The following is a 14530-nucleotide window of genomic DNA, read 5'->3' on the forward strand; positions in this document are numbered from 1 at the left end:
ATGCGCTTCCTTCTGACCCTTTAAACAAGAAAGCATTTCTGCCACATCACTAGTACCTACATCTCAGGGCACATTCTATTCAAAAGCTATAATGCAGGCGGGGCAGAGAGGTCAGCAATGATGTTCAGGTAGATCACGTGACCCGAACGTCATCACTTAACCGGGAAGAAAGATGAATGTTATGTGCTTGTGCAAGGCGCCTCTGAGACTAACCGCGCATGCGTGTCCTGAATAGACAGTTTGTTTGACTATATATATATACTTTCCAGTTAATGAAAAACTGCATGAAGAAATTACTATTTTTTTTTAGGCTTTCCTTCTCCTTTTATTTCATATGAATTGTTAAAACAAATATTTGCAAAGTTTAAGCATACAATTACACATGTTTTAAATACAATATGAACAGAATATGAAATACTTACAGGTCTGAAATTATTAGTGTAATACTCCGCCTTCAGAAAGGTTTGCAGTTCTGCTACATTGTTTAAAGTTGCACTCATGCCAATGATTTGTATACTTTCTGTGAAACAGAAAAAATCTCTGCAGTGAAATTGGATTAAGACCTGTGCTTTACAAATTCTTTTCTTTGCAATTCATGTTAGGCACACATACATGCATACACACCATCAATCACGCTTGCCTAAGAAGTCATCCAAGCCATTCCTAAAAGCATTAATAGAATGTGCCATCACTTCATCACCCTGCATTGAGGCCCATTTTCACAGCTTCAAATGAAAGTTCAGTTCTTTAAAATGAAACTACTTTTTAAAATATAAAAGTATATTAAAAGTCAGCCATAGGTCATGTTGATTGTTATTTGCTCACAGGTTTGTTTTTGTAAGCAATTGTTAAGTTGAAGTTCCTAAACCTGACTGTTTTGCCAACCTGACTGTCCCATCTCTGCCTGTCGGTTAAAGTTTCCATTGCTAACGGACTCCTGCTGCACAAATATGGCAGCCCCTTCATACAGGATCATGGGGTATCAGACAGGTAATGTAAAAGCATTATGCAAATACTTTATGGCAAAGTTATAAGCTTTCAAAGGTCATATTACGATAGATGTAAAAAAGGAGTTTAATTTCTGGTGTCAGCATCTCTTTATGTCTAAGGTGTGACCTTTCTTTGATCTTTTCTATGTAAGAAAAGATACCCTGCAATCTGTCTACAATGTCCTCAATGACCTGTAATAAACTTGCAGGACGAATGTTACATGAGGCGCAGCCTCAGCTTTTCTATGCCTGTTTTTTGTCTTCAGGTAGATTAATCAGTGTCCCCTTGCAAGTGACTTTTGTCCAGAGAAAACATTCCTTTTACCAGTTTGGTTGAATGTGTATGGAATGGAAACGCATTCTAAAGAATAAAAATAGCAATCTAGCTTTCACTGTTGTGGCTGATCTATTGGCAATAAACTACCTTGGTCTGAATACTCTAGGTGTGACTTTACCATTAATCTATTGAGAGGTTAATCCCTTTTTTTTATGCATAATTATTTTTATTTATAGCGCTACTTATGTACAGCAAAACCATAAAATAAATAAAATAGAGGTTGGTTATTCCTGCCTCATAGAGCTTACAATCTAAGTAGATGGGTAACTTATAAAAAAAATAGGAGGATAGTATGTACTGCAGGTAACAGTTAACACTGCACTGTAAAGTGTCAGAATGGGGTCTGATTTTACACATGCATTCCAAAAGGTAGTCTTTGAGTTGGCCAGGAGCATACAGAGACACAAGAGAACACAATGGGAGTTTGGGAGGCCAGTTAGTAGCAAGTAGTGATAGGCATGGATCGTGGCTAATTTCCGCACTTCGGGGCCCGCAAATGTTTTTGCCAAACTGCTGCGAAAATTTGCTGTGGAAAAATTAGCTGCAACAAAAAAAAATTGTCACGCATCATAATTGCCACACACAAAAATTTTGCGTGTCAAAATTACTCAGACGCCCATTGACTTTAATGCATTTGGACAAAAGAGTCACACATATAAAAATTGTCGCTCGCATCAAAATTGTTATGTGTCAAAATTGTGTCCCCCAGGGCTCGGTATTAGGTCCACTTTTATTTAACTTGTTCATTAATGACGTAGGGGAGGGTGTTGTAAGTAATGTTTCAGTGTTTGCAGATGACACAAAACTACCAGCCCAATTAATTCCATCCAGGATGTGGCATCCTTGCAACATGATCTTGACAAACTGGCAATTTGGGCATCTAAGTGGCAAATGAGATTCAATGTTGATAAATGTAAAGTCATGCACCTGGGATGTAAAAATATCCAAGCCACTTATACCCTTATAATGGGACTGCAAATCCATTATGGAAAAGGACCTTGGAGTCTTTGTAGATGATAAACTTGGCTGTAGCAAGCAATGCCAGTCAGCAGCATCAAGGGCAAATAAGGTCTTGAGCTGTATTAAAAGGTCTTGAGCTGTATTAAAAGGGGCATAGAGTCACGGGAGGAGGGGGTCATTCTTCCACTGTATAGAGCACTTATAAGGCCCCATCTAGAATATACCGTACAGTTTTGGTCTCCATCTCTCAAACAGGAGATTATTGTATAAGAAAGGGTACAGAGTAGGGCAACTAAGCTGGTGAAAGGTATCGAAAATCTTAGCTATGAGGAAAGACTGGCCAAGAGGCGCTTAAGGGGTGATATGATAACTATGTATAACTATGTTGGCCTGGAACATAGTATTTGTACCTGGATAGAGAACTGGCTAAAAGATAGACTACAAAGAGTGGTGGTAAATGGAACATTTTCTACTTGGACCAGTGTTGTTTTGGAGTACCGCAGGGCTCTGTACTAGGTCCCTTGCTTTTCAACTTGTTTATTAACAACCTGGAGGTGGGCATTGAAAGTACTGTTTCTATTTTTGCAGATGATACTAAATTGTGTAGAACTATAGGTTCCATGCAGGATGCTGCCACTTTGCAGAGTGATTTGTCTAAATTGGAAAACTGGGCAGCAAACTGGAAAATGAGGTTCAATGTTGATAAATGCAAGGTTATGCACTTTGGCAAAAATAATATAAATGCAAGTTATACACTAAATGGCAGTGTGTTGGGCGTTTCCGTAAATGAGAAGGATCTAGGGGTCTTTGTAGATAACAAGTTGTCTAATTCTGGGCAGTGTCATTCTGTGGCTACTAAAGCAAATAAAGTTCTGTCTTCCATAAAAAAGGGCATTAACTCAAGGGATGAAAACATAATTATGCCTCTTTATAGGTCCCTGGTAAGGCCTCATCTGGAGTATGCAGTGCAGTTTTGGACTCCAGTCCTTAAGAGGGATATAAATGAGCTGGAGAGTGCAGAGACGTGCAACTAAATTGGTTAGAGGGGTGGAAACCTTAAATTATGAAGGTAGACTGTCAAGGTTGGGGTTGTTTTCTCTGGAAAAAAGGCGCTTGCGAGGGGACATGATTACAATTTACAAGTACATTAGAGGACATTATAGACAAATAGCAGGGGACCTTTTTACCCATAAAGTGGATCACCATACCAGAGGCCACCCCTTTAGACTAGAAGAAAAGAACTTTCATTGGAAGCAACGTAGGGGGTTCTTCACAGTCAGGACAGTGAGGTTGTGGAATGCACTGCCGGGCGATGTTGTGATGACTGATTCAGTTAATGCCTTTAAGAATGGCTTGGATGGTTTTTTGGACAGACATAATATCAAAGGCTATTGTGATACTAAGCTCTATAGTTAGTATAGGTATGGGTATATAGAATATAATTAAAAGTAGAGAGGAGTGTGTGTATGGAGCTGGGTTTTCATTTGGAGGGGTTGAACTTGATGGACTTTGTCTTTTTTCAACCCAATTTAACTATGTAACTATATAAGGGGATCATATAATAATCTCTCAAATGCTTTATTTACCAGTAGGTCTTTCGAAGAAAAGAAGAAAAGAGGTTCCGCCTAAATATTCAGAAAGGTTTTTTTTTTTACAGTGAGAGCTGTGAAGATGTGGAATTCTCTCCCTGAATCAGTTGTACAGGCTCATACATTAGATAGCTTTAAGAAGGGGTTGGATTGCTTTTTAGCAAGTGAGGGAATACAGGTTATGGGAGATAGCTCATAGTACAAGTTGATCCAGGGACTTGTCCGATTGCCATTTTGGAGTCAGGAAGGAATTCCCCCCCCCCCCCTCTGAGGCAAATTGGTGAGGCTTCAGATGTTTTTTTTTTTCCTTACTCTGGATCAACTGGCAGGCAGATTTAAAAAAAAAAAAAAAAAAAAAAGGTTGAACTTGATGGACGTGAGTCATTTTTTCAACCTTACTTACTATGTTACTATAAATATATAGAACAAAAAACAACAAAACAAAAAAAAGGAAAAAATACAAAAGATTAAAAAAAATCAAAGCATTCTCATTTGGTGTTGATCTGCTTTACCTAAAGATAAGGCACTCCTGTGGTTATTCATGCGCTCTTTATAGGTGGTCGCCGCCTTGCCCACATAAAATAAACCACAAGGGCACCACACCATATACACCACATGGTCCTAGGTGCAGGTGACCGTATGGTCTATAAAGAACTTAGATCCGGTACTGGGATGTTTCAAGACAGAGCCCTGTTGCATCCCAACAGCACATTTGTAGCATCCTTTGCATAGCGGTTTGTCCAACCAAGTAACCTTCTTACCAGTGTCCCTTTTCAAGTCTTTTACCACCAATAGCTCACTCAAGTTCCTTCCTCTCCTAAATGCGACAAGGGGTTTTTTATCTGAAAAAGGAAGACTGTTGTCTGCATTTATAATTTCCTATCTGTTGATGAGTGCCTTCTTTACATCAACACGTGTCTGTCCATTGTGTGGAGAAAATCAAATCTGGTGTACTCCTCTGACAGTTCCCCCCTTTGCCCAGTAGAGAGCCTTGGGTCTGTGATCTTGCCTGTTCAAGTTGCTGGGTCTGCTGGGTAACCCCTTAAGGAAAAATGTTTCGCTAGATCAGAGAGCTGTAGTTCAGCGGTCTTACGATCAGAGTAATTTCTGATCACTCTCTGAAACTGGGAGTATAGGACCCCTCGGGACATGTGGGGAGGGTGATGGGAATGGGCATGTATAATGCTATTTTTATCTGTAGGATTCTTATAAATGGTAGTACCCACCTTTTCCCCTGTCTTATAAATCGTCACATCTAGAAAATGTATGGATTGTTTGTCATGGATCAGAGTCAATCTGATGAGAGAGTCTAAGTTGTTAAGTGTCTGGTGGTTGCAAGTAGTAATCAATGTATTTCGCCACCGGTTGGAACAATGAGTCCACTGCTGAAATGATAGGGTGCCCTGGAGGCAATGTTATCGACTAGTGGATTTTGGGTAAAGTATATATAAAAGGAATCGTAGGAAATTTTGTGGTCATGAATCGACTAGTATCTTCATCGATCCACTCTGCCAAAGTGGCAGTAACAATCAAAGTGTCCAGTAGCAATTTGTATTCCCTCGTAGGATCCCCCTTTAATTTAACATAGGAGTTAATGTCTGATAATTGTCTGGCAATTTTCTCTATGTAGTAAGCCTTATCTAACAGAACAATGGCGCCCCCCTTGTCTGCCTGGCAAATGATTATGTCCTTTTTTTGCCTTCAGTGATTTAATCGCTTGCCTTTCTATAAGGGACAATTTGTAAAGGGTATCGGGTCCTTTGACATAAATCTTGGAGGAATCATTGCACAACAGCTGTGTGAAGGTGGAAATCGATGAGGGGTGTTTTGGGTGTCAAATGTACTTTTGGCCTTAAATGTTGCCTGCTTGGCTGGGGTTTTGTCCTTATAGTAGTCCCTCAATTTGAGACTTCTCTTAAATCTGTGTATGCCTTTAAAAACAACAAACGCCCTTCTCCCAGCCCGTATTAATCCGGAACAAGCGGGTTTTATACCAGGTCGCGAAACACGAGATAACACTAATAGATTATTTGCTCTTATACACCACTCTCATAAACAGGGGACACCACTGATGCTTTTATCCACGGATGCTGAGAAGGCGTTCGACAGGGTCGATTGGAACTTTTTGTCTGAGTCACTCAAAGAAATAGGTATAGGTCCCAGAATGCTTATATGGATCACAACATTATACACAGCACCCTCGGCTAGGCTGAGGGTGAATGGTACCCTGTCGAACCCTTTTCAGATCCGCAACGGTACGCGTCAGGGGTGCCCTCTATCGCCCCTCATATTTGCTATCTCAATTGAGAGTTTTCTCAACCGGATCCGGCACAACCCAGATATCACGGGAATAGAAGTGGGAGGCCATTCACACAAGATAGCAGCATACGCGGACGATCTCTTGTTTTTCCTTAGTCGCCCGCAGATCTCATTACCTAACCTACTGGCAGAATTTACTCCAGAATTTAACCGGCTTAGCAATTTTAAGATAAACTGGTCTAAATCCGAAGCGCTTAATTTGACGTTACACCATAGGGAATATGACGACTTAATGCGTAACTTTTCCTTCAAACGAGCCAAATCCTACTTCACGTACCTCGGACTGCAAATCCACCGATCAGTTCAACAAACAGTGAAATAAAATTACGAAGATCTATTCGACAAAGTGCGGCATGACTTAAAACAATGGGAAAAGCCTTCATTTTCGTGGTTTGGTAGGGCAAACATAACCAAAATTAATGTCTTGCCGAGATTTTTATATCTGTTCCAAACTATCCCATACCCTCCACCTAAACACATTATTCCAAATCTAAGGCGGCTGATTGTACAATACATCTGGACCCGTAAAAACCCCAGACTAGCAACATCAAAATTAATAGGTACAAAATCGAACGCAGGCATCGGCCTCCCTGACAGGGACTCTTTATCTCAAAGCAGCACAAATTAATCGTTGCATTGACTGGGCATTTTATGGACCCCGTAAACTGTGGGTCTCCATTGAACAGGAATCCTCGCAGACACCATTATGGGCACTTCAGTGGCTGCCGTCTGGGGACAGACTTTTCCTAGATAAGTCTGATAGGAAGTTGATGATACTTTACATACATGGGATAGCCTTACTAAATCTGGAAAGTGGGTGGGTACTCCCTCAAGATTTACTCCAATCTTCGGCAACCCCTCATTCCCACCTGGCCTAGATCCACAACCTTTCCACCACTGGCCACTTCAGGTACACCAAGGGATATACCCTTTCCTGTCGAGCTCTACTGTCACTACATGGAATCTCACTTTTCCCCATTTGCAGCCCACTCCTATGGATACTTTTAGATTCAATCAGATTAAGCATTTTATCACTTCACAGCACTTACAACACACCATGAAATCCCCTCCTACCGAGATTGAATTGTTGTGGACATCAAAAGACCCGCCAGCTCGACCGATTTCCTATATTTATAAAAGCATACTGAATACTAAACTTACTCCATCAAATACTTTCAAACTCAGTTGGGAAGGTGAATTGGGCCTTACAATAGAAGGTGAGGAATGGCAGAAAATGGTTAAGCTTATACATTCATCGTCAATTTGTTGTAAAATACAGGAACTGAACTACAAAATTTTGAGCAAATGGTACAGGACGCCAGTGAGATTAGCAAAAATTTATAACACAGTATCACCTGCTTGCTGGAGATGTAATACAGCACAGGGCACCTTATCGCACATCTTCTGGGGATGCCCGATACTTTCTGGTTTTTGGAATAAAGTCAGGGAAATTATTAAAGTGGTCACTGATGTGGAGATACCCAATATGCCCCTACATTTACTCTTACACTTTACTCCTAAACCTATAAATGTATATCGAAAATCATTAATTCCTATTATGTTGGACATGGCGAAGGCGTTAATACCTCAGAAATGGAGACTAACTACTGCTCCCTTAATCACTGACTGGCTTAACAAAATTTCTGAAATTGAACGCTTTGAACGTTATAAAACATCAACCACACAAGATACACAACGATATTCGCAAAAATGGATTTATTGGCTTCGTTTTCAAGAGACGGATCAATATAAAGAGCTGTTACTCACATAGTCAGATTCAGTTTCTCTATATGATTCCCCCTTATTCATTCAATTTATACCACAAGCAACTAATGGCGACAGGGTGTTTGAGACCTTTCTGGTTGAGGTATTGGGTCATACGAGGAGACTTCACAAATACCTAGCTTTGATTGCTAGAATCACCTTTTTGGACAGTTGAGGCTGCTTCACCCCCCACCTTCCTTATTTTTTCTTCTGTTTTTTTTTTTTGATACCATGGAGCACGGGAGGTATCCATTGCCGAAACTTACCTCGCTCTGGCTATAACCCCCCCTACGGATCCGCTTTTGATATGTCTCGTGTACCTTTTGCACATTTATTGACTAGATGGACCTTTGCTTCTTTTTCTTTACCCTCTCTTTTCTTGGTTTTACTATCCACTCTTCTTTTCTCCCTCTCAATACCTGGAGGAATTGCAAGTGCTATTGCTGGACCTCCGCTCTCCACAGTAAATTTCGCTCTATTTTACTCATAGGTACGGAGGACTGTTTTGTCTTGAAACCCTCTCACTCTTTCCCTTTCCTTTCTCTCTTTTCCTCACTTTGATCTTTCTTTTCCCTTCTTTTATTACGCGATGTATCTGTGTAATTTCTGACTTGTTATTTGCAAAATACTTTCAATAAACTTGAATTTGAAAAAAAACAAAAAAAAAACAACAAATGGTTCAGACTGATGTGTTGGTACAAATTTCAAACCTCTATTTAGCAATCTGGACCATTGTCAGAGTGTGTTGGGACAAGTATGTCTCCTCCTACCCCTCCGACATGGATTTTCGTTTATTCTTTTTGCCTCCCCTCCTGATGCCCCCTCCCCCAATTGTTGGGGTTGGGGGTGTACTCCCTAAAAAGGATGTGTGGGACCTGTCTGTGTGCCAATGTCAGACCACTGAACTACCATTTTCCTTAATGGGGAAGGAAACCTAGTCAGCGCAAACCCCCCACCCCCCCTCCCGTTTGTTGCCCACCCTCCCTCCTCCCCCCTGGCCTACGCGTCCCGCTGGGCAAATGCCCCTAACTTGTTACTTACCCTTCTGTGCAGGTCCAGTCCAGGGAGTTCACCGACATCTTCTTCCACGGTGAACTCCCTGGATTGGACCTGCGCAGAAGGGTAAGTAACAAGTTAGGGGCATTTGCCCAGCGGGACAGGTAGGCCAGGGGGGAGGGTGGGCAACAAACGGGAGGGGGGGTGGGGGGTTTGCGGCTGACTAGGTTTCCTTCCCCTTTAAGGGGTTACCCAGCAGATATCATCAAGGAGCAACTTGAACGAGCATGATCACAGACCCAAGACTCTCTACTGGGCAAAGGGGGGAACAGTCAGATTTGATTTTCTCCACACAATGGACAGACACAAGTGTTGATGTAAAGAAGGCACTCATCGACAGATTGGAAATTATAAATGTTATAATATTGCAACGGACACTGCACCCACTCACGCTTTTTTTATCTGTCTCATTCTATGCCCATTAATCATATTAAAGCCTGCATCTACCGTAGCGATATTATAACATGCCTAAGGGAACATCACTGTACGTGGACAACAGCTAAGATTTACCTTGTAACCTTAATAGGGTGAGCCCTAGAACAGAGCTTTCAACTTAGTTCAAATTTTTTATATTTTGTGCAACATAGGCAACATTGTAAATGGCCGCGTTAATGCAGACGGAATTGATTACAAAGTTGCACAGTATCTTGTTTTTAACCCTTATTTTTGTCTTAATTTTGTTTTTATGTCGATATAAATTTATGTGAATTTGAAAGTGTGATGTGTAAATGCTAGTTGCTATCTGGTGATGTTGTGGTTACGTCATTTCCATCTTGGCCATTTTCCCGCCAATTGAAGTATTTAAGGCATTTGTATGATGTACTAATTACTTTGAAAAAGGTCTCAGAGGAGACCGAAACATCAGACTTCTTTTTAATAAAACTTTCATAATATTTATAAGACCTGAGAGTACGGATCCTATTTGTATTCTATAGATTTATAATTGAAGATACTGCACCCAGGCAATGGAAATATTTTATCGTGAGTGCCGGCTTTTTGATGGATTCGATTTGATAATTTGAGCCTGGCACCCGTGAATCTTCATACTTTTTCAGTGTAATGTATAAAATGCCTATGCTTGGATTGGCTTTGGTTGCTACAATTTGGTGCTGACGCATCCAAAACATCTTCCAAGGTCTAACAATGGTCTGGAGTGGGGACTACAGTACATATCCGAAATTTGGAATGGAGACAGGATTTCCCTGGGACTAGCTCTATACTCTCATTAGAAGCTATTCACTGCAGGTGAGGTGAGCTAGATGGAGAGAGAGATATGAAATGACCACAACTCTAAGATGCACATAGCCAGCAATGTTTGCTACGGGGATAGGAAAAAGACTTTTGTGTTTGGACGGGTGAGTTTACGCTCATGGAAACCTAGCGCCCCTGTTAATCCCTTCCTGCTGCGTATAGATTGCCTTGCTGTGACCCTCTCCCAGACTCTGATGAAGCTACATATACTCATATTGAGCAAAGCTTGTGAAAGCCGAGTGCCCCTGCTAACATCAAGCCATGCACAGTTTGTTTTGTTGAAACTTATACCTGGACCCCGATGTTGCTATGTGTGCTCATGCCGAGCAACCTAATGGTTACAGAGATCTGGCCGGGGGAATTCTTCCAGGATCCACAATTAAGCCCCATGTGTTAAGCACCTGAGACACCTGGATTGGAGTGAATTACCTCCTGTTACCTCACAGATTGGCTCCCAGAGTTGGGGTAAACTAAAGTGGATACCCCAATGTTTAATGTGTCTACACATTTGAACAAATGAACAATGACTTTCATCTATAAAAGGGACTATGAACAATTTTTGGTTTTTGGACTATGTATATTTTTTTTATATTTTTTATATATATTTTTTATTTTTGTATTTAGAATTTTTATTTTTTCTATTTTTACTTTATTTTTGTGATAACACATATAAGTGATGGGAATAAGTGTATAACATGATTGCACCTTGGGGTAACACGTTTTTTTATATAATACAATTAATTACTGATGGGTTTAGCCATGTATTTAAACATAGGCACATTATTAAGTATGCGCAGCAAGGGATTTTACACATAATAGTGGTTTTAATTAAGAGAATTTATATTTGTATTTCACAGTTTCTAACAGACTTGGATGCCATTGGATGTGCACACTATGTGAAAGTTCAAGACATCTCCACAAAGAGGCTAGTGTGTGCTTCATTTTGACAAAGTGTTGTGAGACCGGTGTGTCTTTCCTTTGCAGAGTGCATCACGAATGGCTGACCTGTGATTGGCCATCTTGTCTCTGAAGTTTATGATAGTTTTGCCCACATATACCAGGCCACAGGGGCACTTGATAATGTAAATAATGTACTTCGAGGTGCAGGTCACTTTGTGTTTAATGGCAATAGGCTTGCCTTAGTGTGAATGTGAAAAGGTGGAACCAGTGAGTAGTTGTCTGTCCGTTGTACAGTTTGTGCATCGGTAGCAGCCAGTCCTTGAATTGGGTAGCCATGTGGATGACATGGGGGATTGGTAGCAGTGCACAGGATCTGTGATTACCAGTTGGTCTCTGAGGTTTCGTCCTCTTTTGTAGGCCACACATGGAGGTAGCTTAAATAAAGGAGGTAGTGTCTTGTCCTTCTGTACAATCGACCAGTGATTGTGAATAGCTCTGGTGAAGGATTTGGTACTGGGTGAATATGTAGTGAGGAAGGTGAGGCGGTCATCAATGTTGGTCATTGTAATGGTATGTGATGAGGTAAGAAGCTCATTATGTGTGAAGAGGGTAGCTCTTTGGCGACAATGAAGGAGTTTGTGTTGGGGATAGTTACGTTGTTGGAACCGATCCACGAGTTCATTTAATTGTTGGTGCAGTTTCCCCAAGTCTGTGTTGTTCCTTACAATCTGGATCATTTGGGAGTATGGAATACTTTTGAGAAGGTGTGGTGTATGGCAGGAGGTGTGGTGCAACAAAGTGTTCCTGTCAGTCTCTTTCCGGTAAATGGTAGTAGTAAGATGGGTGCCCTGTTTTATTAGCAGAATATCCAGAAATCGGAGTTCGATAGTGTCAACATTTGCTGTGAATTTGATGGTAGTTGGAAGGATAGTAAGCTTTCAACCAGCCGAACAAACTGTTCCTTTGTGCCAGTCCATAGTACTAGTAAATCGTCAATCCTATGCAATTTTCCCAGTGCTTCCCTTAACTTGTGGTACGTGGGCTCACATTCTTAATTGGGTCACACCGTAAAGACCAAAAGATTCATCAATACACGTTGTATGAAGGAGGCCACAAAGCATCCGCAGTACTGTGCTGCAAAACTTTTATTTCAAAATACACAAGTATTTTGGAATAAACCTTTTGCAGCACAGTACTGCGGATGCTTTGTGGCCTCCTTCATACAACGTGTATTAGTAAATCGTCCTGTGATTTGGCAAACTATGTTGATGCCTTGATGTGTAGGGATTACCGTGTATAAAGAGGTTACATCCACTGTACCAATAAGTGTATGCATGGGGACTGGTTGACAGTCTTAATTTGTTGAGTAGATCGCCAGTATCTTTGAGATAAGTAATGGTGTTCTGTAATAGCGGTTGTAGGAAATAATCAATGTAGATCGCGAAAGGTTGTAAAATGGAATCCCGTGCACTGACTATCGGGCGGCCAGGAAGGTTCTAAAGATTTTTGTGGATCTTTGGCAGACTGTATAATATCGGGCAAACCGGATGGGTCTTTGTTAGGTAGATGTGTTGTTTCAGAAATTATACCCTGCGTTAGGGCTGATTGTAGTATCCCGTCAATCCTCTATTTGTAAGTGGAAGTAGGGTCTGAGTCCAACGGTAGAGTCATTAAGTTGTTTGAGGATCTCAGATCTGTAGTCTGAGTAGTTTAGCATCACCACCCCACCCCCTTTATCAGCTGGTCTAATGACAATAGTGGAATTGCTTGCTAGTGTTGTAATAGTTTCTCTTTCCATACGTGTCAGATTGGGTCTGAAGTCTGTATCCCTAGGCTTGAGGGATTCATCAATCAGCAAGCTCGTAAACGCAGTGATGGATTTAGGGGTGTTGGGGGGGGGGGTCGAAAGTACTCTCGGACCAAAACAGAGTTCTGTCTGTACTGGTTTTTACTCTGAAACGTTCGAGTTTCATAGTTCGTTGAAATTTGTGGATATCAATCATGAGGTCTAGTTGGTTAATTTTGGTAGTAGGGACAAATGAAAGTTCCATGGATAGAATTTTGTGTTCAACAGGACTTAGCTGGTAGGTGCTGCAGTTAAAGACTACCTCCCTGTCTCATGTGTGGGTGTCCCTGGTTTTTGAGCGGGTGGTTAATCCTAAAAAATGTGTGCTGGTACTACCAGGAGTACTTATGCTGGAATCAGGTTTGAGGGAAGAGGATCTATCCCTGGGTCTGCCCCTGCCCCTTAGACGTGAGTCAGTATCAGAGGGGGAGGAAGTATACGGGGAAGAGTCTACACCACTAAAGCCAATGCGTTGTCTGTATGGTCTGTTGAATCTTGGTTTGGTCTGTTCATCCAGTGAGCCAATTATATACACGTCTGTTTTGGTAGAAGGGACGTTCTGTACCTTGTTCTTTTTGAACTTGTGTAGTTCGGTCGAATAATGTATGAGTTGTTGTTCAAGTTTCTCTAGCCACTTGCCGTCCCAAGATTTCAATGTAGTTAGATTAGCTGACTCAATTGAAGCTATTTCTGTGCGAGTTACTGTCAGATTTTTGATGACTTCTTCTATGACAAGTAGCATGAGGTCAAAAGGAACACTTATTTAAGATCTGGCACCATCTTTTACAAACTTCTCTGTTATTACGTCCTATTGTAGGAATGTTTCTTACCCTGAAACCACAGGGAATATGTTACAGTTTGTAGAAATCTGAGAGGTATATGCCGTGTAGTTTGAGGTCAATCTCACGCTCCTTAAGTCTCAGTAAGTGGTGGTAGGTGTCATTCACTGCGGCAATGGGGGTGATCAGCCGTATCGGTTCGCAGGATACTAGAAGCTTCAACGTCTGAGAATTGTAGACCGCTTAGTAGTAAATCTGTGTGTATTGATGAATCTTTTGGTCTTTACCGTGTGACCCAGTAAATTTGGTAGTGCAGCTTTCCATCACCAAGGGTATGTTGATTGATCATAGGTAGCTGGTAAATAAGGTTAAAAAAATCTTGGGTGCCATGGCAAAGATAAAGTACATGTAAGTAGCAGGATGCTGGCACAACTTGTGTGGAGGTCTACGATGCCTGGGTGCAAAAAGCTTAAACAAGTGTATGCAGCCATGACAAAGGCTCGCACTCACAGGATTTTTTTTTGGCAAACACAACTAACGTTTTGGCTAGCTCCCTAGCCTTTCTCAAAGTGCTTAAACAAAATGATTGCAACCATTTAAATCCCCCAGTGGCTAGGGAGCTAGCCGAAACGTGTGTGTGTGTGTGTGTGTGTGTGTGTGTGTGTGTGTGTGTGTGTGTGTGTGTGTGTGTGTGTGTGTGTGTGTGTGTGTGTGTGTGTGTGTATATATATATATATATA

General features: G+C 41.2%; 1 protein-coding gene across 8 annotated transcripts in view; it reads right to left on the minus strand.

The window, feature by feature from the left end:
* helq.S (helicase, POLQ like S homeolog) overlaps positions 1-14530 on the minus strand; it is a 289002-nt gene that overhangs the window by 198531 nt on the left and 75941 nt on the right. For all 8 annotated transcript variants that reach the window (XM_041579746.1, XM_041579751.1, XM_041579748.1 and 5 more), the window contains one exon: positions 423-520. In XM_041579746.1, the coding sequence (XP_041435680.1) occupies positions 423-520 (98 nt within the window). The remainder of the gene's footprint in view (positions 1-422; positions 521-14530) is intronic.

This window comes from Xenopus laevis, chromosome 1S (genome assembly GCF_017654675.1).
Source record: "Xenopus laevis strain J_2021 chromosome 1S, Xenopus_laevis_v10.1, whole genome shotgun sequence".
In the NCBI taxonomy this organism is placed as follows: Eukaryota; Metazoa; Chordata; class Amphibia; order Anura; family Pipidae; genus Xenopus; species Xenopus laevis.